The 26,555-nt window shown below is 37.9% G+C and overlaps 1 protein-coding gene across 5 annotated transcripts in view; it reads left to right on the forward strand.

Moving 5' to 3' along the window:
- Positions 1–26,555, forward strand: part of MID1 (midline 1) — a 232,209-nt gene that overhangs the window by 193,596 nt on the left and 12,058 nt on the right. For all 5 annotated transcript variants that reach the window (XM_072360744.1, XM_072360736.1, XM_072360731.1 and 2 more), the window contains exons 4-7: positions 10,715–10,822; positions 14,363–14,511; positions 17,337–17,464; positions 24,484–24,627. In XM_072360744.1, coding sequence (XP_072216845.1) covers positions 10,715–10,822; positions 14,363–14,511; positions 17,337–17,464; positions 24,484–24,627 — 529 coding nt within the window. The remainder of the gene's footprint in view (positions 1–10,714; positions 10,823–14,362; positions 14,512–17,336; positions 17,465–24,483; positions 24,628–26,555) is intronic.

Here is a 26,555-nt window from a genome sequence, read left to right on the forward strand (position 1 = left end):
GAAAATTACTTTAGTGCTGGTTTATATTTTCCAATTTTAAAACCAAGTGAAAGGAAGACGCCTGTGGGGGTTTTATGTCAAATAATGTGAACTTTGAAAAACAAAGAAGAAAAGGAGGTTACTGGTCCTTGTGTTTAAGTTACCCAATTTTTATCAAGGAGTACATCAAAATCAATTGTTCTGATTAATACGTGCTTATAGAACCTAGAAACATTGTCTAAGGAAAATATCATCTAAGGAAACAAACAAAAAAACCTCAACGCTGTCACGAGGAAGGAAAAATGAATGTCATTTTTGGCTTTTGATTTGGACCAGGAGCTGATGTTTCTTAAAATGAACAACATACAGACCATGTGTCTTTTGCATAAATGCATCCTCACCAGCCAAACCAAATGTTGTTATAGTGCCACTGTTTCTCATCAACAACGTGCGCTGTTAATGGCTTCCCAGCAACAGACTTCATGGCAGATTAATTATTTACCACACATCTTTCTCATCAGGCGATTATAAGTTCATCTATAGCAAAAACTAAATCCTGTCATTCTCTGTCCCAAAGCTAAAGCATGTTCCCTTCAGAAAGAGAACCATTTTCACTTTTCTCTCATATTAGCAGGCAGGAACTACTCAGCAATGTGCACTCTCTGGAAACTGGATGATTTCCAGCAGCAAGGGAGGGGACTTGGGAGCTGCCTTTCGTCACAGCAATGGGGACGTAAATCTTAACTATTTTTAGATGGACCTCATCAATTTGTGACAAGGTTTATCCTGATGTGGGATCTAATCTTGAGAGACTGGAGGGGTCCACTTCCAGACTTGGGTTCCTGTGAGTGGTTTTGGACCTAGCAGCAGGAAAAACTGGGTGAATAAATCAAGCCAGACATGTCTTTACTGCTTTAAGTGAAGCTGAGATATTATTAAGTGTTTTATAAAATCTGGATGACTGACTTTGTGCCCAGTATGAAAGTATAGTCTGTGCTAATACTTAGTTTGTGGTAACACTTAATTAAAAAAATACCATTTTCTCAGTGGGAGCCACACCCTGGGAACTGCACACTTCAGACACTTAAAATTATTTTCTATCCCAAATCTTTCTTTTTATTTAGAAGCGTACAAGCACACTGATTTTACTCCCTTTCTAAACTCATTCCTGACATGTGTTTTCTTTTACACTTGTGTTTGTATTCTCCGTTCCTCTGAAATCCCATCTGTCCTTTCTTGATTTTTCTTGCAATTCCCAAGGCTGTTCATCAGGCAAGTTTTGTTTTCCTTCCTTGGAGATAATGGCAGGTCTACAACCTCACACCCTTGGCCAGGCTGCTTTCTGCAACTTTCCACAACTTGTGAGGGGGTGCAGAGCCCCAGAGTCCCAGTACTCCTCCTCTATGAGGATCACCAAGCTCAGTTGTAACAAATGGTATGTTGATTCATATGATAAAATGCAGTTTTCTATGCAGACCGAGAAGACTGAATAGAAATGGCTTCTAAACTTAAATATAACTATTTCATAGAATCATAGAATTGAGTTGGAAGGGACTTCAAAAGACCATCTAGTATAACTCCCCTGCAATGTACAGGGACAATCTACCAGGCCTGGTAGATTATTTCCTATTAATTCCATGCACATTCACCCAGTGAGGGAGCCCTCTAGCCTGTGGTTAAATCAGCATGTGTCTCAAAGAGTCCATAAAAACATCTCTGTGTGTCAGGAAAGCAGCTACTTCATTTTGGAGCTAAGGGGAGGATGGCTGGGGAAAGGAACTTAAAAGGCATACATTAACAGCCTGTGTATAAGTGCTCTACAGCAGTTGAGGCTCTAGCTGGAGTTCCACTGCTGCAGAATTTTGTTGGTAACAGATAGGTGTATCTAAAATTTCTTGTAAGGGCCTTGGACAGGTCTAAAACCATCATTATAAAATTAAAATTGCCAGAGTTTGCAAGGCACTTTGCTGTTATGAATGCATGAGTTTGCTGCAGGCATTTTAGATCACGACCATAACTGACATTAGGCACATGTTTGAGCATGAGACTCTTTGGACAGTTATTATTTTTCTAAATGCTTCCAGTATTGTTTCTGGACATTCTTCTCATCTCTTCTAGGAAGTGTATGATCAAGCATCTATTATTTAGTCAGTACCATGAAGCTGCTCTCATCTGTTATGCAGAAACAATCTGAATTCAGCTGGAGGAAAATTTGGAGCAATTATCCAAGGGAGAGGGGAAAGGAAATAGGTTTTGCTTGTAGACAGTTTTATAACATCTGTACCTCAATCTTTTTGTTTGGTTTGGTTTTATTTTCAATTCACCAAACGTCATAGGAAGCAAATTTTGGACACTGCTGCAAAATCATTTTTGGCTATACAAAGAGGGGAAGGCATTTCCCTATAATTGCATAACCCTCAAACTGCCGCCTCCTTTGCTTTCTGTTTGTAATGGAAATGTTCAGTTTCTAGCTCACTTCTAAAGATCTGCTGCAGGCTAGATCTCAGCAGAAACTTCCCAATCAAAAATTGTTTTTGTGTGTTTTTATGGCTGTGTTATGCAATCGCCTGAACAAAGTTGTGTATTGAAAGGTCCTTAGCACATATAGTGAACACTTACACCAGTCAGCCATGTTTTAAATCAATGTGACAGCAGTCGTGCAAAAGTGATGAAGATGGCAGCACCTGCAAAAAGGCTGCTGTTATCTTTATCTTTTTTCTTTTTTTCTTCTCTTTTCCCCCCTTGCCTTATCAAAAAGAAATGAGCCAAATGGGAAAAGTATAAATAATGAAAATTCAAATTTTTCTTTAGACTGTGTCTGCAAGAGGGTTTCCTTAAATTTAATGATGCTGTGTGGTCTCCATCCTTTTTTATATGAGATACATGGAGCATTTCTGCTATTTGAGGGGAAGCAAAATCAGAACTCAGCTGTCAGAGTGATTCCCTGAAGAAGCACAAACAATGAAGAGGCTTTGTCTGTTACAATAAAAAACAGTGGATGCTCATGTTTTCACTTTCATGGCACTTACTCCTTTTTTGATATTTGGGTTCATTGCATTCAAAGCCTGAGTAAACTGAGAAGTTCTCTGTAGGCAAATCTTAATGCAAAGCCTTCATGTAGATTTTGGTGGCTGAACTGCAGCAAATGTCCTTTGTAGTCATACATAGCTGAATGTTTGTGCTCTAGAATAAAAACTACACTCTGGTGAGGGTTTCTAGACAACAGAAAAGGGGCAATGGATTAAAAAGTGTTTACCATCAGTATGAAATATATAGGGTAGGTAATATGGAAAGTATCTGCACTGAAAACCTTTTTTTTCCTGTTCTAATGCCTCCTAGTTTTGCAAAGATACAAGTTCTTTGTTCAGCAGCTGTAGTCTGTTTAAGTCCTAGAAGTAACTTTTTTGTTTTATTTTTAAAGTAGGCAGAAGGACTTGAAGGAAACTGGGAGCTATTTTTCTCAATGAAAGATTAATTAGCAAACTTGATGTGCCTGAAACCCTAAGGAAGGTTTATAGCATTTTTTTTCCTCTGACAGTTTCTAATGAGAGGGAGATGTTTTATCTGTTAATGTGGTTCAGATGAAATACGTGGCATGATTTACTTTTGATTTACAAGTGCTTCATTTCAACCTTTAACTCCACTCTCATAAAACTTGATTTCATTCAAAGTAGCGTCAAGGAAGCTTCAGTGTGTCCTAATTTTATGTAAGAGTAGAGAAGTCCTGAAAATAAAACGAACAAAACATGCTGAGTATATGGATACTTTAGAATTAATACTCATTCAAGGATGTCCTCAATTCATACCCAGTATGCCCTAGCCTAGTAGTCAAATATTATTTGCCTAAGGAAACATTTAATTGCTTTCACCAATGACTAATTAAATGCATAACTGGTCACATACATGTGTCTAGAACTGCAGCACTTATGCATACACTTAATGTACAGATTAGGCATATACTAGAATATGTATTGTTTTGTAACTTTTGGAGTTGTGATTATGATAAGGGTTGCATGGACTAAATTTAAACTATTAGGAATAGTAAGTATAAACTAAGTAGGAATACTAGTCACTGCCTGGTAAAAAGACCAGTTCCCATTCCCTCCATCTCTTCCTCTGCCTCACACCCATACGTGGGTATGTGTTCACATTTGTATCAGACTGACATCCCTGCAGAACTTTGTCCATAGCATTAGAGAGTAAATTTCAGTCGCTGTTCATCACTCATCAAGTAAAACAACAGGTAGCAGGTATGCTTTGTGCCTACCATCTGAGAGCATAACTAGGCAGTCAAAATGTTTTTACTTTTTGGATCTGTCTTTGAGCCATTTACCTTTATAGGAATAAGTACTACTAGGTTTCTCCATTATCTATCCTAACAGAAGCTGCTGAACAATAATGAGCAGCAAGAAGACCAAAGGCATTGTTGCTCTAGCAAATATGCTAAGGACTGGGCCAGAGACTCCAGATCCTGGATGAGCATTTTAAGTACTGAACTGCTGGATACAAGAGTTCATCTTCAGCATCCTTTGAACTTCAGCAATTACTTACTTGGTTTTGTTTTACTATCCTGAATAAACCAAGTGGAATATTTTGCTCAACATGACACAAAGGCATGGTGTCAGCAGGAAAAACAAAATCAGAACAATAAATAAGTAAATATTGTTCAATTCAAACAAATATTTTTATTGTTTAGGTTCAAAGAATCAATTAACAGGAAGGGCAAAAAATAATGACTTAAACCAAAGGATTAATTTAACTCTCTTAGCATGTCTTGAAAAAATACATCCCTCCTAAGGGCCGGTTTTACTAGCAGCTTAATCCAGTTTTAAACATCACTGCAGCCAGAAGTGCCCCCCTCTGCTCCTGCCCTCCCAGCTGTGTTGCTCTGACAGTGCAATGTGCAAGCCCCAGGCGGCTGCACCACCTTTAGCACATAGAAGGGAAGTGGGGAAAGACTTTTCTTTCTGGCAGTATGATCCCAGAGCAGTTTAACCTAGCTGTGAAACTGCATTTTTTTCTCTCAGTCAATATCTTTCTTCCACTGTGCTTTCCTACGCTGAAAAAGGCTAACTGTAGGTTCAGCATCATGCATTTGTGTTTCATAAATAAAACGGTGCTTGGTTTCTTGAAGCAGGCGTAGTCTGTCATCTGTCAGCCTCACTGTATCTGGAGAGGTTCCTTATTAGAATTTTCCAGACAATTTGAATTTAAGATGTTTAATGTTTTTAATGAAAATCTTATGAAAGCAATTTGCTTTCCATGAAACTTCTGTGTTGTTTTTGTTCTGTTTTGCTTTGCTTCTCTGATTGGATTGTAAATGTCACTGGAAGACTGCTAGGATCCTTGCTGGTTAGTTTTTCTCAGCCATCTGCTTCAAAGCACAGCAAGGCAAAAAGAACCAAAAAAAATCAAAAACAAAAGCAACAAAAAAAACAACTTAAAAGTAATATTTGAATGAGTAATGTGAGTGTTTCAGACTTCTAAAAAGGTTTACTTTCAGTCAAGATTGGGAAAGATAGCCTTATCAGTGTGACTCAAAACGCTATCTATAGCTATCCTTGCCTAATTGGCTCTTCATTCACCAAATTCCTAGGTAGCCAGAGTCAGTTGCTATACTTTTGTTCTGACCTTTGTTTAACCTGCACTGAGACTGCCTCTAGACCCAGGATAGAGATAAACATAGAATGCAAACAAAAACAAAGCCTCTGGCACCTTGAAATGGGAGATGGCCATTCCGTTCTCTTGCACCAATTTAGTCTAAAGCAGTTGTAGTTGATCCTTTCAGATGGCAAGCTGATTAATATCACATATTTCCAAAGGCACAGTTTGTCACAGTAGATAAAATCAGTTTTACTCTTAGACTTGATAAAATCTGAAAAAGCTTTAGTCTAAGAGTTGCTTTTGCTCTACAAAAGTAAATTGAATAACCTGTATTATCAAATAGGGATACGAAAGGAAAGAATTTCTGGCCAGGAATTCAGGCTTAAAACCTGAAGAGAAAGAAATATGTGGCGATAAAGCATTGGTTGTTAAGCAGGATTATTGCAATTTGTTTTTCTTTTTCTCTTTTATTTTTGTTTATTTATGCATAAATATTAATTCTGTAACCATCAACTCACACCCATGAAGAAAAGCTGATATTCTTTGCTTACCTGGATGGCCATGCCTGTGGCATTTTGAGGCACATAGACCATTTTCAAATAGGAAAGCTAAAACCTAAACACATACCTCACTTTCCAGAGATCTTTCTACAACCTACTTTATTTAAGTTTGTACAACTAATGGAGGACTAGTGAATAAAAATTACTCTCATTTCAATTAATTTATCCCAGTCAGTACAGTCTTAAAAAAACAGGCAACCTCTTAGAGTGTCTTATTTTGTTTGTCATTTTGGGATTATTTGCCAATGGACTTAAGCATTTGCACTTGTAGATAAAGTTGCCTTGCCCAGAGGGAGAGTTTTGCTCCCGTGGAAAAAAAGTCTGCTGAGATACTAAAATATCCTTTGATTCTGGTATATTAGTTTTCATAATGTGAATTTAGTCCTATGGCACTCTGCTATTGAATTAACCATAGAAGCTTTCCTGTAACCTTGAACCACAAGCGGCATTACAGTTTTGTGATTTCCCAAACATCTGCTGGGGACTTTGAAACCACCATTTTCATTTTCTTATGACCTAAGCTGCAATTTAACTCAGGTCTCTGAAGATGAAAGCCTAGGAAGCCTCTACAGAGCATAGAATGCTTTCCAGTGCGGTTCTCAGCTTGTGGAGCTGGGAGCAGCTGGCCTGTTTTCCCCTTTGGGTCAGGAGGGCTCGTGGTTTCCAGCTCCCTGTCAGAGATGTGAGGAAACCCTATTTCTCTGTTGTTTAATACCCACTCCTTGAGGCTTAGACCATTAGACCGTATCCATCTGTCTGGAAAACCTGGAAAGATTTCTGACTGGGTTTTTTTCAGCTAGTTTTCTGAGGTATTAAGATGTTTGGGAAGTAGAAATAAACTACCCATGAAAGGAAAAGGACTAAACTAAGTCCTTTCTAGTTTATTTTGTTGTGGAAAATGTCATAACATCACTAAATCCTAACAAGACCTCCTTTCAAAAGTTTTGTGGTGTGGAAGAGAAGATTTTTAAAGTGATACCAACAAAACAACAATACTTTAGGTTTAATATAGTTATGGTTATGGATTTCTGAGGAGTTTTCTAATGCCAGAATTACGTGCGTTGATATCAGTGGCATTTTCAACAGAAAGTTGTCTCCAAGTCCAGCATAAACTCTTGGACAATGAAAATCCTGTATTTAAGAACTGATACTCATCCTGGATGGAGAATGCACTGAATTAATTCTGTTCTCTGCATGATTCAGAGCCTCCCACAAGCCCAGTCTTTTCGAATGAGTCTCTTGGTCTTTTTTCAATGAACTCTTTGGAAAGAAAGCTTGTTTTTAATGTGGAAAAATATAGAACATAAAACCCCAGATATTTTCATCAGACAGAACTTGCATTCCTTGGCCAGTCCCAGCTGGAAGTTATTGTCAAGGTTGCTGTTCATCAAAGGACTCAAGCAGAAGGCAAAGTCTTATTCTGGTATTTCTGTAGCACCTGTACAGCAGAGCCCTGTTCCATGCCTCTGGCTCTTTGGTCTGATATATGACTCCTCAGAAATACACAAGTAAATAATATTCAGTGTTAATCTCACAAGTAGTCCCTTTAGGGCTGTAGCTAATATGCTGCACTTAAAGTTAGGCATGTGCTCAATTATGAAGCTATTACCGATTCAGAGGCCTTCTAGGATGAAATTTTGATTAAGGAGTATTTCAGCTTGAGAAAAGCCCCCAAATTAAATGTTGTTTTCTTTTTTCGTGTAAGGCTCAGACATATAAAATAGTTTTGGAAATATTCCTTCCAGTTTTAATAAGCTCATGCAAACTATAACATTGGAAATGTCTTCAAATGAAGTTTATAAAAGAGTATACTTTTCAGATTTCAAAGGAAAAAGAGAAGTCTGCAGACAGTGTGTAAGAAATTCAAAGCTTTCTTCCAAGCATTTCATTTTTCTTAGTCTAGAGTTTCTTAATTTAAAATTTAATTAGTACATTATTTTTCAAACCATCTGGGCATTAATGAAATGCTGCTGACTTAACTTTTCTGAACTCTCTCTATCATGAAAGTCACCCCAAATACTACTCAGGTCCACCACACAAACACATTCATGACATAAGTGTTGATAGAAGTAACACATTGAGTGGAAGCTACTCAAAAGTCCTATGCAATGTTAGAGCAATTCAGTGCCAAAGTCAGCACAGGCATGAACAAATCTTGGTATTGAAGTAAAAAGAGTTGCATCCGTGTATAGCGAATGGGATTGTTGCCCCTTGACTGAGCCCATTTGAGATTCACCCCCTTGGTGGAATTTCAGTCCACTAGTGAAATAGGTGTTGGTAGGGGAGATTTTTGTGTTGGACACCTTGTTGAAAACAGCTCTGCAAGATTTCACACCAAAGTACTGTGCTTGACCAGAACGTGTTATACAGCTGGTCATGTGGGATGATGATAAGAGGTGGAATAGGAAGGACAGCTTTCACACAACCCAATTTTTGGCCTTTCATTAAGCTTGATATTTTAGTTGACTAGTTCTAGACTCTGTAGGCTATGAGTGGAGAGATGAATGCACTGTCAGAGGCTGTGGGTGAGCTGCTCAATGCTCAATGGTGGACTCTGATGGGAAGCCAGATGGAGAACATTGCTGGTGGGAACACATAAACAGGCAACAAAAACTGCATGGTGAAAGTATTTTCTACTTCTTCAACTTCTATGTGCAGCATTCTTCAGAATTTTCAGTACCATCTGTCCCCTTCCAGAAATGAATTTATTTTCTCTTCATAACCCTGACAGCATAACTAATATTTAAGCCAATGAAATATGTGACTAAATTTTAACTTTATAAAGGCTTGAGGAAGATAATCTGAAATCTTAATGAAAGCAGGTCTTTGTAAACAAGTTCCCTCTTTGCCCAGAGGACACAATGTATTATAAATAAGGAGGTATTTATAAAATTGTTCCTGGCCTAAACTTAGACACATAGGCATTTGCTTACAGGTAAGTGCATGTTTAAAAACATAGTTGGAAAAAAAAAGAAGAAAGCTGAGACAGTTCAAGGTGTTCATTGGACTGAAAAAAATAACCAAGGAGGGGAAATATAGTTAGTTTTCACCTGGAACTATTTGCTATTCTGGTTCTCCACTAGCTCTACTAATCCAATGGAAATCTGATGTAGTGTAGTTCTAGGAGAAATTGGCCAGGATTAAAGGCTGCTTTACTCTCTTAGCAAAGTGGGCGTGGAAGCTCAACTCTGAAATAACTCCTTTTGTTTTTTTCAATTGTAGGTATAATAAGGACTTTTCACCTTTTTTATTTTTCCCTAAACTCTTTATTTACGCAACACGTGCTACTGCTGGTGGGGAGGTACCTTTTGCTTGTCATACAAGGTGTTGACTTTCCACTGAAAAAAAATCAGTCTCTTTCAAAAAGAAAGCATTTTCATCTGAAATACAAAACATTTCTATTTCAAGTTTGCTTATTTTTTGACAGAAAGTCAACATTTTCCATGGAAAACTAGTATTCTTTGTTGCTTTTTTTGGTGCTAAAAGCAGTTTTGGAAGCTCTTATTATGTCTGCATCAGCACAGTTATATTCTGATTTGTCATCAAAGTAGCGCTGATAAAGAAGACATTTCATACACATGACTGAGTAATGTCACTTGGGTCTCTGGTTCCTTAAATCTTTCACAAACCACTGTGTGGATACTGAAAATAGTTAAATGTTATGTTTTCAAATGTTAAATTCCACAAATCAAACATTAGGAATCACTAGTGAAAGCAATCAAGCCAAAGTAGTGAACATACATTGTCAGTGTATAACTCCATAGTTTGCACTTTGAGCGTGTAGTATAGTTCTGTTTCTCATATCAAAAAGGAAATGGCAGACCTGGCAAAGTTTCAGAGAAGGAAGCAAGAGTGATTGAAAGTATGGAATGCCTTTTGTGCAAAGAAAAACTGAATCACATCAGACTTGTCAGTGTGGAAAAGAAGCATTACAAGAGGATAAACCAGTAATCTAGTAGATCCACAGAAGATGATTCTTATGAGGATTAATAATGATGTAAAAATTGTGTCTAGATCAAGATGATTCTGGGCTGAAACTGGTTGGAGGATGAGTCAGTATTTGTGGGAAGAACCATTCATGCTTGGCTTTCTTAAGAAACCTTGCTATCAGATGATGGCACTAGCGGCTAATGGAGGCAGGATACTGTGCTAGAGTTACGGTGTCATCCAGTACTTGCGCTCTTATATGTGTGAGTACTCATGCAGTCCTATGTATTTCTTTAGTCTGTGATATGTTATGCACCTCCTGAAGAGCTTTCATGTCTAACACCTGTCGGACATAACTGACATCACTCAGTCATTGTAGGAACAGGCTTTTCTCACTAGAGTTAGAAATAAGATGGGGACTTATTCTCAAGTCCCATCTCTTGGAAAACATACAAATAAAAGATTATGTCATGTTTCAGTATTTTACAAAGTCCAAGACAGGAAAATCAAAACAATATATAAACTATACACAGAACAGCACTGGAAAACAAGTGAAAACCAACTTTTTAGAAATAACAACTTTTAAATTAGAAAAATGAAAATAACAAAAAAGGCTTTGATAATCAACATGGTTTACTTTGTAGGTAAATGCATCTCGCCAAGAAACCAAGCTAATGGAAGAATGTGACCAGCTCATCGAAATAATACAACAGAGACGACAAATAATTGGAACCAAAATCAAGGAAGGAAAGGTAACAGCTTTTCTTCTCTAGATCACAGAAAAAACATTACTTCCTTACGCTTACAGATTTTTGACTTCAGGTACTTAAAAATGTGTAAGTCTCCTGGGCCAGTACTTTTTTTTTATGTAAAGAGGAATGAAATTAGCTAAGGTTAGTATGTTGGACTTTATTTAGTATTTCTCTTCCTACACGCGATCATAATTTTTAGGGATAAACATTGAAATTATATCACTGTCAGTAAATAATAATAAAAAGAGGAGTAATTAATGCTTCCTTCCCTCTGCTATATTCTTAACGGCCTATCATCTCCAAAATTTTCACTTTCACAGAGTGCCACACTACTTGCTACACATTTCTAATTACTGAGTTATGATGATTATTCATGGCAAACATACTGAGCAGTAAAATCTCTGATATTCAAGTTTCAACGCATTGAGCTAGCTACCTGTTAACTCAGAACCACACTAGAGTCAAATTAACATTCTTATTTGCTTGGTACATGGTGTTTACTCTTTAACTGCTAAACTAACCAAGTCAAATATAAACTCTTCTTGTGTGGGAAAGACTCAGGAAAGGAACAAAGTCAAGAGCAGGTTAAATGGTTCATTCAGCTGTCAAGCTATTCCAATTAACTTGAAATGAAAAGCCTGTGGGCAAGGGCTGACTTAAACATGTTTGAAACTACAGGTCCTGTACATTGTGTGACAGAACCTGAATTTCCTCATGCTGTTAGCAAAATGTAATTCCCTTATACATGGAAATGATGGCCTTTTGAATTATTGTTTCAACTGTGTTCCCCTGTGTATTGAGACCAGCTGTGCATTCAGTGAAGTAGAAATCTTTCCCTTATTTTGGATTTATGCTTCACTAGTTGATTTTTAAAAATAGATTGCTTGTGAACATGTATTCTGATGTTCAAATGTATGTGAATCCTGCTGATATCAGAATATATCCCCATTCTGTGTTCTACTTTGTTTAATAAAAAGTGGTACCACTGAAAGGCCAGTTTAGGTCTGGAATGTGTTTCCTCAGAACGCTGTAGATGCTGAAAGATTCATGGAGTCAAGAGACTTTTGGACTAACTCATGAAAGAAAAACAAACTGAAGAAAAATCAGAGAACAAAAACAGCAATAACAATAACAACAATGCAAAATGAAATGCTGCAATGCCACTTTAGGTTCAGGACATCCGTGAGCCACAGACTGCTGCTGGCTGAGTCAGTCCTCTGAGAATGTGTTATTTCCTAGACTGGTGCTTTCACTACTGGCCTAATTGAAACTAGATGCTGAGCTAGATGGAGAATTAAGATTAGTTTTTAATCTGCTCTTAAAGTGAGAATTAGGCTTGACTTTTCTGAGCATTTATGTATATACCATAGTAGTCACAAAACTTTGCTAAGAATTACAGTGTCCAGAGAGCTCTCTATTGGCCAGAAAATCTGAAAAACCACAGGAAAATCAGCTTCTTTTAGAGCAGGCAGTGACTTCTCTCCATAGTCTTTCTGGAAGGCAAAGGCTGGCAGATTTTTCTAGGAAACCATAGTGAAGGCTACAGAGATGAAAACACTCAAGTACCGTTCTAGCTAAGACTGCAGGGCTGCACATTCAGACATACCAGTCTCACAATGGAGTGCATCTCCTTCCTCAATCTCACTTATCACCTAAAACCTATAAAACCCAACTGAGCACTTAGCAGGAAGAACACTTAAATAGACAAGATAATTTTAGTGCAGAGGTCATTCCTGCCTCTATGGACAGAGGGAGGGGACACTTTTCCTTTAGATGTTTACGATCATTTGTCAATTGAAAAATCAAATCAACAACAACAACAACAAAAACTGGACCATATGTAGACCTTGAAACTCATGGCATGTCCTCTAAATGGTAAAAGCTCACGAGGTAACATTTATATCACTTCATGCATTCTTTTTTTATTATTAATACTTAAATGAAGAGGTGACCTATTACTGCAGTCTACCTTTCTCTGGTTAAACTGGTGTAGCCAAACTGTGATCTCTGCTTAAATGCACAATTGGAAAAAATATTTTCTTCTCCTTGGAACTATCAGTTGAACCATTCCCATTCCCAATATCTATCTCCACCTCCCAATGTTTTTATGAAAAGCTGGGATCTAGAGACTATTCCCTTATTCAGATGAGTAATTGTGAAAGTACTTCGATTATTGAGTTTTTCTCAGTGTAATTGTACATCTAGGTGCATAGCAGCCTAAACTTTAGTACTTTAGTAGACCTCATTTAGTTATTGTATCTGGGTTTGGATTTCAAGCACGGAAAGACAGGAACAAACTGGAGGAAGCTCAGGGAAAGGCCTCCAAGGCACTGGGCTACTGAACACTTGAACTGTGGGAAAGCCAGATCATGACAGGGGCATTCTCAAAATCTGTATGCTTTTCCTGCATTTTTATCTTTATTTCTTCTACCCTTAAATGAAATGCCAATGTCACAGAACACTAATTGTTTGGACAGTGATTTATTTTTGAAAGTTTTCCAAAGTATTTCTTTTCCTGCGGACTTTAATTTTCATGTAGGAGCACTAAGGTACATTCCTGCTTAGAACGTGAAACTCCTGTCACAATTATAACTGAAATTACACTCAACAACTTCAAAGTTCATGCCATAATTCCCAAGATTTAGAACTCTATCATGACTATAAGCATGCAGTTTTTTGCTAATACACATACTGTTTAGTTTACTCATTTTTTTGTAACTGAGTCTTAATGCCTTTCTAAACTTAAGATTATTTCATTTCCTTCCTTTTTCTTACTCCTGTTCAAACCATGAAGTAGCAGCAATCCTTGTGTGATAACAAAGGGAGGGACTCCCAGACCTTTCAGGAACTATGAGTTTTGTTAGCCAACATTGTCTTTAAATGGGAAACTGACTGTGCCCCTTCCTAACCTTTCAGCTAGTGATTACAGTCACATCCACTGTGTTTATCTCCAGCACGTATGTTTTCAGTAATAATAATCATCTCTTCAGTACTACTGTGCTTTTGTCTGGTTAAAAATACCTCCCAGAAAACCACCTTGTTTCACTAAAAGCTTGTAATAAGAAGGGCAGGCATGTATCGTTGGTAGAAATCAACAGTCTTTTTTTTTCTCGTTTTATTTTCAGATAATTTTTTATGAAATTTACCTCAGTAATACAAATATATATATATATATACGTATATATATATATATACGTATATATATATATATATATGCAATCTGTAAGCTGACATTGAGACTGATCTCTTTACTTCAGGGAAATGGTTATCTAAATAGCCTTTAGTTATCATGTAAGCAGAAAGTACCAGGAAATGACGTTTCTTCTGTTGGAAGTTAAGCCAGCTGTGGTTGTTTTGGCTCTCCTCTGTTGTTTTCCATGTGGAAAATTTTGCTAGTGGAAGGCAGTCACCATCAAACTGGTGTGAAAGAAGCTATTTATCTTGGGTCCCCCTTTCCATGTCTGTTCTGCCTCAGAAGTGCAAATGTAATATGATTTGTGACCTTAGAGAAGTGACTGCTTTCTTATGTTTCCGCACAAGGTGGTGAGGTTGAGAAAACTGGCTCAGCAGATTGCAAACTGCAAACAGTGCATTGAGCGCTCAACATCCCTCATCTCTCAGGCTGAGCAGTCGCTGAAGGAGAACGATCACGCTCGCTTCCTGCAAACTGCTAAAAACATCACCGAAAGGTAAATACGTTCCTCTCAATAAGCAGGAGAACCTCAATTTCATGCAGTTAGGTGGCTGTGTTGCTGTGTCCCACCACTGTGACAAGGTGGTCAAAGAAGGGAGGATGAGTTGCTGCATCCCCCAGTAACACCACTTCGTGCTGTACTAGACAGTGGAAGACCTTGCTGTAATGCTAAATCAGAACATCCCTTTGAAAAGAGAACTAGTCAAGAAAGGGTGTGAAATAAGAATTAGAACAGTTAGAAAAGTTCATAGATTCAGAAAGAATTAAGGGAGCCAGTGCATTCCCTTGGGAGAAATTTGACATAGTCTTACAAAACAGTGAGGAGCAAAGTAACAAAACTAGGAATTGGGCTTCATGATCCTTATGAGTCCCTTCCAACTCATGATATTATATTATTTTCTGGTTCTATGGAAATGTGTAGCTTTGAGAACATACGATGAACATCTCAGGTAGCCCACTTAAATAGTTGCGGGCTTAACAACTTGGATGTCTGGAAGATATGGAGGCTACTGTTCTGGGTTCTGCTACTTCTAGCATCCTTGCTCTTTTTCAGATATATCAAAAGTAACGGAACCTGTGCTGTCAGAAAATTCAGTCTGGTTTTTGGGATAATGCTGTGAAGGCTGAAACGTTCCCACTGAACATCAACAGTGATTTCTGATTAAATTCAATTGGAATTATCCTCTGTTTAGCCATTAGCAAGAAAAACAAAAGAAGGAGCACATACCTGTGACGATTAAGAAAACTATAATAAAGCATCTTAATTTGTTCAGCTTTTTAATTTTGCTTTTCTTTTTATCACTGCCTGAGTTCACATTGTACCTTCACAACTAGGCCAATTTTGACCTAGTCCAGATCATGAAATTCCTTGCTTTTAGGCAAGCCGCTTACTCTGGAGCACTGTATGTGGATTCCTAGAATATCTGTTTTCACCAAAGCTGTTTTAATCAATTTATACACAAACCAAAAACACTGGGTTTCTCATTACAAGTTTGTAGAATAGAAGCTCTCTTAGTTCACATGTGGTGAGCAATATTTCATTTGCACTCAGACTACTGGTGTAACAGTCTCACCAGGGTCCTGAACTCCTGGAGCTGAAACAGTCTTCTGAAACTATGCTCATTGCATTTCTTCGTACATATATTTCCAAGTAATTGTAGTATAATATTCTCTTTTGTAAGCACAACAGGAAACTATATATAGCAAAGATATTACACACACTACAATGATTTATATCATGGATTATTTACAATGGGTGAACTGAATTTATTCTAGAAAACCCCTCTACAGCCAAGTACAGTGTCAGATGGAGCAAGTAGAAAGTACAGGAGGAAATTAATTCCTCTAAATCTAAAATGATCTTTGAAATGGTGAACCATCAAAAACTGACTTTAGCACACTTAATCACAGTGCATTCTTTGTATTGTCCCAAAAGAGTCTTCTTCAGAGAAACTTTCCACATTACGTATCTGCTTGCTGGGTTTTTAGTAAGGCCATTGCTGATTTTTTGGAGGTGTGTGTCAGGCTGAGTCTGCCCTGCTAGAGACATATGGCCCTACAAGAAGCATATGTCTTGTTTCTCTACTAGATTTAGAAACAAGACAGCACAACTGCAACTGCAGGTGAACTACATGGGAGTGAGAGGGACAGGGAAGAAACAACATCAGTTTCATAGAGAAACAGTGCTGAAAACTTCACGGCAAGAATTATTGACTAAGACTATTGACTCTGTAGGTCAGTCTTTGGAAGCCATGTAGAAGACAATAAGAAATGCAGCTCAGTTTTTTACTTTTCCAACTGAATTCCTAAAATACTTGAAAATGTATTTCTTAGCAAGTGTTGGCTCGCAGCCTTTTCAGTCACATCTACAATGAAATGCTCCAATGTGGGAAACTGTTAATTGAGGCAATGAAAACATTTTGACCTGACACCTTGTGACTGACAAATAAGTGGCATATATTGTGCTCGTGGTTTTGTGTTTTTCTCCAAACCAAAACAATTTTCTGTTGTATAACATGAGGTTTAATAACCTCTTTGCAGAATTCTCTCCTGAATTTTCTGTCAGTATTTCCAGTATTCAGCTATGCGGTAACAAATGTTTTGAGACGTCAGACTGAAGGATCCAAAAAGTAAATACTGTTGGTGGCTTTCTTCTGAAAGTTCATTTTTTAATGCTCTTGCTGGTAGACAAACAAAAACTGGATATAGCTTCTGAAATGAGGTAGACAAGGAAACCCTTTAGTTTGAAGGAAGTATGCACAGAGGCTTTGCAGGGAAAAGCTGTTCAAAAATAAACTGTGCTGACATCTATTGGTTTTATCTTTCCCTGTGCTTTTTGTATTTAACAGCAGTGTGCTGTGCTAAACAGCTGAGGAGACATGGTGATCTGCAGCAAGCCCTTGAGACAGCACTGTGAAGAAACGCCTGTAGCAAGGAACTGCATGGGGAAAAAAAAGGGGGCTGGGAGAGATGCAGCATCTGTCAGAATCACTTAAAACACAGATAAAAATTGTGCTAATGCTACTTTGGTTCAGGAAAGGACTGGAAGGAGCAGTTCTAAGTATAGTGTTGCTCAGTCTGTATTTTATTAAAAACTTACCTAATGCTGCACATTAGACAAAAGCTAAGTACCAAGAGACCTTTACTTCCAAAAGTAAAAGTGGCAGGAGAAACTCCTAACAGCTGGTATAAATAAAATACTCGTAAAATATTTGTCAAGCTTTTGGAGAATTGATAGTGATTGTGATGATTACGTCCTACTTTGTTGTAAAAGCTGTCGCATCTTTGGATGTACTAAAAAGCCTTTCCTTTTCATTATAGGGTTTCCATGGCAACTGCATCCTCCCAGGTTCTAATTCCTGAAATTAATCTCAACGATACTTTTGATACTTTCGCACTTGATTTTACCAGGGAGAAGAAATTGTTGGAATGCCTTGATTATCTTACAGGTAATCTTCTTCTCAATATACTAATGTATTTCTCATAAAACATTAGTGATGGGATTTGCTTCATTGCCCTCCCATTTAAACCTTTATATTTTAATCCCAAGTGGCCCTAGAGTGCCCCAGGTAGCATTAGGTGCTACCAGCCACATCAGGGATATATTTTCTGTCATCCTCATTCCTCTCACTGCTCCCCACCGGGATGTGGATAAGTGTAAGAAATGGTTAAAAGTCACAGCAGCATAATGAAATAAACAAACAGCTGGAGCTCAGCCTTTAGTGGCACAGATCACAGCCCCAAGCCAGAGGAAGGGGAGCAGGGACCCAGTGCTATTTCCCAGGAGGCAGATGCGTTAAGAATTACACTGTCCCTTAGGGCTGCCTTCTCACTGCAGCAGATTGCAGTCTGGCAGATGTCCTGAGCAACCAGAAGCTGTTCAAGTGATCAGCGTGGAGGGCTTAGTAGTGGAAAATGTTTTCTTGTAGCAACTGTGCCTTTTCCCCATCACATAACTGGAGGACCGTGCTGTGTTTGGGGCTGGGGAGCATGCAGCGTGCTCTGCAATTAGCTGAGAGCTTTGGCCTGTTGACTCCCACAGGATTGAATCCTTACTGATGGCCTGAACCATGTGCAGTCTCAGAGTATGTAATGACTCACAAAGAGAAACAAATTACTGTAATTTAGGATGTTTTAATTTCAATGCCAGAATTAGAACAATTCATTCCAGTTCAATTGAAAACAGAAGAGACAGGGCTGGGTTTTCATTTTGCAGGGTCTTTAAGCATCTTCTGTTAATAGTCACAATTTGCAATGAAAAACACAAAGCACTGTTAGAAAAGCCCTTGAAAACTCTACATGGGCCCATTCTCTTTGCCCAAATTGCAGGAAATGTACTCCTGCTGTTTCAGAAGAATGCAGGAGCTTGGAGTCTCCTCATGGCCAAACACAGGATCTTTTGAGATGCAGAGGGCTCATTTCTATTTTTTCTGCAGGGGAATAAATGATCAAATGAATTCTAGGAGAAACAAGGCTATCTGCATGCAGTGTTGCAGCAGAATAGATCTGTGTAGTTACAGAATAGAATCACAAGGTTGGAAGGGACCTACAAGATCATCTAGTCCAACCATCCTCCCATTCCCATTGCCACCTCAAGCCACTAAACCATATCTCATAGCTTCTCATCCTGACGTCTCTTGAACATTGCCAGGGACGGTGACTCCACCACCACCCTGGGCAGCCATTCCAGTGCCTGACCACTCTCTGAGAAAAAGTTTCTTCTTATGTCCAATCTAAACCTCCTCTGGTACAACTTGTGTCCATATCCTCAGGTCCTGTTTCTTGCCTGGCAGAAGAGGCCAAGCCCATCACAACCTCTCTTCAGGAAGTTGTAGAGTGCAATGAGGTCTCCCCTGAGCCTCCTCCAGGCTAAACAATCCCAGCTCCCTGAGCCACTCCTCATAAGACTTGTGCGCCAGACACCTCACCATTTTTGTTGCCATTCTCTGGACACATCAGTATACGAAGGATACTTAAGTAAATAATATACAAAAATCTGGTGAAAGTTACTTGCACTTTTTATACCAGTAGCTACCAGTTAAATGTTATGATGTCTGTCATTCACCTCATTCCCTCACCCCCCACAGTCTGTTGAAGTTTTGCACCAAAACTTCAGGACTCACCCTGAAGTTTTAAGAAGACAAGGAAATGATAGGAAAGGCTAACAAAAATGCCAGACACATTTGCCCAGACCTAAGAATTTTCCTGTAGAATAATTATAGTTGAAGAGGAATATCCACCTCATTTTGAGGCAGGTATACCACTGACTATTCCTGAGGTGCCTATTGCTCCCAGTTGGCTTCAAACAAAGGCTGGAAAGTCTTAATTCAGAAGTAGATAATGATGGTTTTGATATTCAAAGGTATTTGAGATGGATTCCATTTAGCAGTCTGTTCACCCATCCCCCAGTCTTCATTTCTTTGCACATCACACGTCAATATCACCAGTGTAATTGCTGTGCAGTGCAGAAAATGAAGGATATGTCTGTACCAAAATGAAGGGCAGTCTTGCTGCAGTATTCAGTGCCATAAGGATTCCTTTTGCCACCCATCATTCTGCCTGTGCTACTTCTGTGCCTTCTTCCTACCTCACTCACAGTCTTGGAAAATTTATCACAATCCAGTCTAGGGGAAACTGCAATATATCAAGCTGTTAAGCTGTTTTACACTAATCTACTGTTTTCATCCTTGCCTTTGATGCTCAGTGAAAAACAGTTTTAGCTGGCCCTGTATTTTACTATTTTTCTACATATTAATAAATATCATCTGGTTGTAATGGCAAAATCCAAAACATGTTTGAATTAGCTGAGCATAAAATGCAACTGATTCAGACTTTAAAAATATTTATGTAAATGCATCTATGTATATAATGTATATGCGTATGTGCGTATACATAACCCTGATAGTCAAATGCACTTGATTCTTCTCTATTATTCAGAAACTCTAGAGGAACATATGTTTTATTTTCTCCTTTCAGATTGATGAATGCGATCTTTGTAGATTTTACGTTGAAATCTGAGTGACAGAGTGAATTAGATTTTACCTTTATCATGTTTCAGTTAGGTAAAATAAAGACCATTTGCAAGTCCTAGCAATACATCTTTGTTGCCAATTAAGGGTAGATGTCTATATGATGTCTATCATCTGTACTGCTTCTGAACAAAATGTCAAAGCCTGAATTCCAAACTCATTCTCTCTGCCGTCAGTTTCTTTCAAAGCAATTGACTTCAGCTATCTTCTGAGGATTTTCTTCTCTGTTTCTTCCCCAGTGTACTATATGTCAGATCTTCTTCATCTTCTGTCTTCCCAAGCCATTTTCTAAGTGGCACTTTGAAACTTGCATCTTTCTTTCTTCATAGGCTACTTCTTTCAGTCACTCCAAAGCTTCTGCTATCCAAGTAGAATCTCTGCTCTCTCTCTGAAATTTGCCAGTTAGACATTGAGATGTCAAGCTCAGCGTAGTAAAACAATGCCCTTAATCTTCCTATGAATGTTTCTTCCCTGGAATCTGTAGTCTGAATGTCTTTTGAAAGTTTTCTATGAAAAGCCAGTTGCTCAGGCTTTTCATCTGGAACTCATTTTTTTCCTGAGCATGTGTCTAGCTAGATACCAGTGCCTATGACTTGCAAATTCTCTGCACAGAGTTGTTGACGTAGGAACATTTTTATCCATTGTGAATCAGAAATACTTTTCTTATGTTATAATGCTGTGAAATCAGTTGCAGCAACATCTATCCTTTCATCTTGCGGTTTTCCCCGCTTCAGAAACCCCATCTGAAACAATGATACATTTTTTGCATCCATCACTTTAGCTAAGACTGCACTAACAAATATACATTTTCTGGTGTATGCCAGGATTTTTTTCACGTGGAAACAGCTTCATTCTTGAAACCTGTGCAACTTGTCCTTCCTTCTAACTTACTTTTACTATTAAGAGAGCAAAGTCATCCTTCAACCAGCCCAGTCCCATGCTTTGGTTATAATCTCTTTCCATTCAGTTGTTCATGAAGAGTTCCAGTCTACCCAAAGACCACGCATACATGGTTGTTTGGCTGAGTTCTTGCTGCCAGCTTGTGTGTGGCATGTTAGTAACACATTCAGTGTTATGTGACTGTGCTTTTCAAGTTATTTTTGCATTGTTTCAGTCTGATATCATGATATATCAAGGAGGCAGTAATTAACAGTTGAGAAATCTAGAGAAGTTTCCTTATCTCCCTCATGGTCATATCCAGTGGTATTAATATTCCTTTTGTCAGAGCGACCTGCTCTAGAGGAAGTTGTCTGCACATTGCAGGTGGGTTAAGACCAGATGATCTTTAAGGTCGCCAAACCATTCTGTGTTCTTTAAATGTTTCTAGGAGTGAATTTAAAGAACTGCTTTGCTAATATTAGTGATTACCTTTCAGGCACCTCAGATGAGGTTCCTGACTATTTAATCGTGTGTGCGCATTTTTGAGTTGAAGTCACACAAATGGACTATAGCAGCCTTTGACATTAGCTTTCACTCCTAAGAGTGAAATTCATGAATGCAGATGAAAGACAGAGTGACTAAAGAAGTGACTGGACAGACTCCCAGATGTCTGCCCTGGCTCTCTTATGGGGACTTCCATGCCATGACCAAGGAGAACTAAAGATGTTTGGAATAAATGTTTTAAACTGCTAGAACTTTCTTTGTGCCTTGCAAAGTCTCCCACTGCTGATTTCAGGTTTCCTTACTATTTGAGACTGCAAATGTGGGATGTTCAAGAGTGGCTTCAGATCTTTTTTCAGATCTCCCTGACATCAGATAGCAGTTTGTAGGCAGGAGGCTGCAAATATCTGATAGTATTAAGAACATAATCTGTCAAGCTTTGGTCTTGTGAGTCAGTACTGCATCCTCACCCTGAAATCATAGAATCATAGAATGGTCTGGGTTGAAAAGGACCTCAAAGATCATCTAGTTTCAACCCCGCTGCTGTGGGCAGAGTTGCCAGTCACTGGACCAGGCTACCCAGAGCCACATCCAGCATGGAAGTGCTCTTGGATGATCATTGCTCCTAAAGTGGAGTATGAGGCTTTATGTCTTGCAGCATTGTGACTGTGCAGAACTGAATAGGAATTCTCATCCTCTACTGTGATATGCTATGCTCTGCTGTACTAGAATCCCATTTCCAGGGTAGTGATGGAGTGTGCCCTAGTCAGGCCATGGGAAAGATGCTGTTGTCTTGAGGTTGTTCTGAACTCTGTTGAGCTTTTCTCATGGCAACCAAGTACTGTATCAGTACTAGTAGATGTAATGGTGAAGATAAGTGATTAAGATCAATCTCTTTATTCGCTTTATGAACTCACACTCTTCAGAAGCATATACCTTGTGGGACGTTGTATTTTCAATCAGACTTATACATTAATTTGAAAGTTTAAAACTACTGTTTACATGCAGATTTCCCTGTCATTCTGCAGGAGTAGCAAGTATATTTTATTTTATTCTAAGCAAGTATATTTTATTTTATAATGAGCATTGTTGAAGAGCTGAGTTTCATGCAGTGTGATCTCAGTTGTGTGTTGGTTAATCAAAGAAAGAAAGAGAAAAGATGTCTTTTTTGGGTCAAATCTCTTTTTTTTTTTTCTTTTTTCTTTTTTTTCCCTGTTCTCATTATGTGAAGGCCTATAAATCTCCAGTCTTCAGTGAGACCAGCCAGGTGTGCATATAAAGAGAGTATCAAGGCTGTCATTTTCAAAGGAGCAGAGAGACGTGGGTACCACTGTAATGCAGTTTACAGTTCATTTAGCAGTCAGCAGTTGTTGCTTTCCACTAAGTTAATATTTATTATCTATATTATATTAATAACAGGTACATTTGCAAATAGAGTTTTGTTCTTCTAGATGCAGAAGACTGGAGAAGACTTTAGTTCAGTACTAGCATTTGATTTTCAAGGAAATCCTCCTCCTGTTTATATCCCCCTCCTGAGATGACTGTTCTTATTTTAGTTCATTTCTTTCTCTTTCTTTATTAATATCCATCTGTCTCAAGGGTTCCTCCAGTGAGAAAAGGAAAGTCACTGGTAAGCTTCCATGCTACAATATTTAGAGCATCACAAATCACACTCATATCATGAAACACATTTGAACATTTCCTTTTGTCCCTTGGTTGAAAGAGGCTGCTTGCAAATGCATCTGTACTTTAATCCTTGGGAACATACATCAGTAAGCCAGAAATATGCAACTATAAAAATTCTTAATGGAAAGCAAAATAGATATCTCAGTAAAACAAGTTGCTGCAAAAGAAAAGGAGGAATTTCTTCAGACCGACTTGCTTTTGAGGCCATTATTTGCAGTTAACAAAAGTTAAAGAATTGACAGCAAAAATACTATTCTGAGTTCCTTCCTTTTCCTTTAATTCAGACATATTGTGATTGTTTCAGCTTGAGTGCCCTCCTTCCTTACTCTGTGACAGCTGGGAGGAATGCTATTAAGCACAAGAATTATTTTTTTTGCGTGATGATGACATGTAGGGAAGATGATTAGGAATTAGGCTCCCACTGAGACAAGCAGTCAGGAAGGCCCAAAGAAGGATTCATTTCTTTCTTACATAGGTGCTTGACTTTATAGAAAGAGCAGACCAGGAAAGTTTTTACCTACGAGGTTTGCTTAAAGTTTTAGTCTTGAAAAGTAGGTCTTTAAATCAAACCTGAATATTAACGTGAAAGAAGACTGCAGAGTTTCCTACACAGAGAAACTGTGGCTAACTTACTTGTTGATTTAAAAATGAAAAATAAAAAATGAAATGGAGGGACAACTTTTTATTAAAATGTTTTTCTATAATTATTTAATTAGCAATTATATTGAATTTTAATTGTAGTAGTCATACAGCCAGGACACTACGATAAGAAATTCTGCATAAAACTGAAAAATAGTGAATGTATAACCAACAGATAGTTAATAAGTAACTAAAAATGGACATGGAGAGAAGATTGAGTGTGAAAAAAACTGAGAACTTCCCAGACTTCTATTTCTTAAATATCACTCACTCTAATCTCTGTTAAGATAAGCCAGGCAAACACTGCTTTCAAGTCAACAGTGAAGACTGTTGAATCTCCCTATTGATGTATGCATCAATTAAACTTTGATAATTTTAGTTTGGTGATCAGAAACAAACCCAGTAAAACAAACATATGAATTATACGCACTCAGTCACAGTTTACTGTGTCCATCATCATGTCATTTTTGCTATGGCATCTTAAATCAAATTTAGTTTAATACAAAATGTTTTCGTGTTTTCAAACGAGTTCTTAGATGGTTATGTGGATAGTAACAATTCCTTAGCAACAGTTTATTAACAATTTAAGTCATCACTGGAATTAGTAAAAGGTCTGAAAAAATTGTGGGGTAGTATACCTGCAAACTCATACCTCAGGCGCATGCCCTAATCTGATGTGAGATGGAAATACTTTACTGGTTGTGTTGGTAAGCCTTTCCTGTTGTATCTTACAGCTCCCAACCCTCCCACCATTCGAGAAGAACTCTGCACAGCTTCTTATGATACTATTACTGTCCACTGGACATCAGATGATGAGTTCAGCGTGGTCTCTTATGAGCTGCAGTACACCATCTTCACTGGACAAGCTAATGTTGTCAGTAAGTGAAGACCTTCTCATTTCTAATTCTGTTTCCTTGTGGTTTCTCTGCAATCTGCATTCTTTTAAATATGAAAATACTCGTATCGCAAGAACGAAAGAAAAACATATTTTCTAGGAAGAGATAAAGACAAAATTTTAAATCCAAGGCAATATTCCCAATATCATAAATATGGTTCATAATGACAGGATTTATCTTTTGCATCATAGAGCTTTTGTTGCAGGGATGAAGACTCAGTTCTGCTGTCTAGGTTAGTCATACACTTGGAAGAGTGAACTGAACTGGCCATTACTTAACACTGCAGCCTCCCTGATATCTATAACATGCCTTTTAACGACAGAGCCTATGGCAGAAATACGGATTAAATCTTCCCTCTGACTGTTTATAAGGCTGCTGAGCATAGGTCCCAGTACAGTGAATACTGAAGCAGCAAACAGCAGTGGAACAACAGTTAATATGGTAACTTTGACTTATAATGGCATTAGCTAATATTTCTTGTTACTTTCTATAATAGCACACGATTATTAAATACATGCGCTGTTTCAAATGGCATTAGCTAATATTTCTCGATATTTTCTATTGTAGCACATGATTATTAAATACATGCACTGCTTCAAATCTGTGACTTTCCCAAATGAACTAATTTGCTGATTATTCCTTGGATTGTTTTGTCATTACATAGCTATTTTTTCTGAGAAAACACTCCAAGATTGCCTAATCTTTGGCTAGGAAGTCAGTGCTTCTGGGTTCAGTGGATAGCAATCTTCGACTAACTGTAATTTTGGAGAAAACATTTAACTTCTTCCTGTTCCCTGTATTTTTAATGGGAATACAACTAGCTGACGTATGATTACTTTGTGTAGATGAGTGAGTCTGAAATCAATCAAATCAATCAAAAGACGGAGTTCGTTCATTCAACACATATTTGAATTGTGAAGTTCATCGTCACAAAAGGTTGTTGATTAAAAATAAAAATAAAAATAAAAATAAAAATAAAAATAAAATAAAAAAAATCCACTGAAAACAATGAAGTTCGGAGACTTCCTCATGGCTCAGGAAGTCTCAGAGCAGTAAGCTGCTGGAGACTTAGGAGAGTGTGGTGAGAAATTATTGCTGCATGCTTTCCCTGCTGCTTAATAGCTTCCTAAGCATTTGCTCTTTTGTACAATCACATACTTCAACCACACCACTGATCTAGGTAAGGTTTGCTTTAGATAGGCTTCCACCCCAGTGCAGAAATGATTTTGTCATTACAAAATTTATTGAGATGCTTTGATGAAGGTGAGTACTATGGATGTGTTTACATACTTCATATCAGTGGTAAAATGGTATGCTGTCTGTCCAGTTTTAGAATTGAGCCAAATTCTTGTGCTAACTACACTACTGTTATGAGCACCTAATTTTCTCCATCAGTAAATTGGATTTAGTTTTCCAAGTCATCTGAAAGCATATCTGAGGATTCAAATGCTGGCGTTTTAACAGTATTTTTAAGTTGCATACCACAAAAGGTACTCAGGATTGACTGAAAAATAAAGTGGACCACTGAAAATCTAATGAGTGTTTTGTTTAAACTTCCATTTAATATTTCACTAAGCAACCTAATTTAGGGCAATGGTAAAACTTAAGAATGCTGGAAAGACCAAGTAAAATTCAATACATGCTCTTACATCTAAGCAAGGCAGATACCAAAAGTTTAATAGTAATTTGGATCACATTAGAATCAAATAAAAGCTTCTGTGTTTAATCAGTCCATTAAGCAGACAGGACCCCATGACTTAATGCAGTGTATCTCTTGTCTCTGACCTATTTTTTCTATGGCTTTATGCCAGAAGACTTTATGCAAGTCAGCAATTGCTTCTCTACATAAATAGAAAAGTGCCATTTCTACACTTTTATGATACAAGGTTTTACTGCTTGCTTACAAGTGA

This window comes from Excalfactoria chinensis, chromosome 1, assembly GCF_039878825.1.
Source record: "Excalfactoria chinensis isolate bCotChi1 chromosome 1, bCotChi1.hap2, whole genome shotgun sequence".
Lineage (NCBI taxonomy): Eukaryota > Metazoa > Chordata > Aves > Galliformes > Phasianidae > Excalfactoria > Excalfactoria chinensis.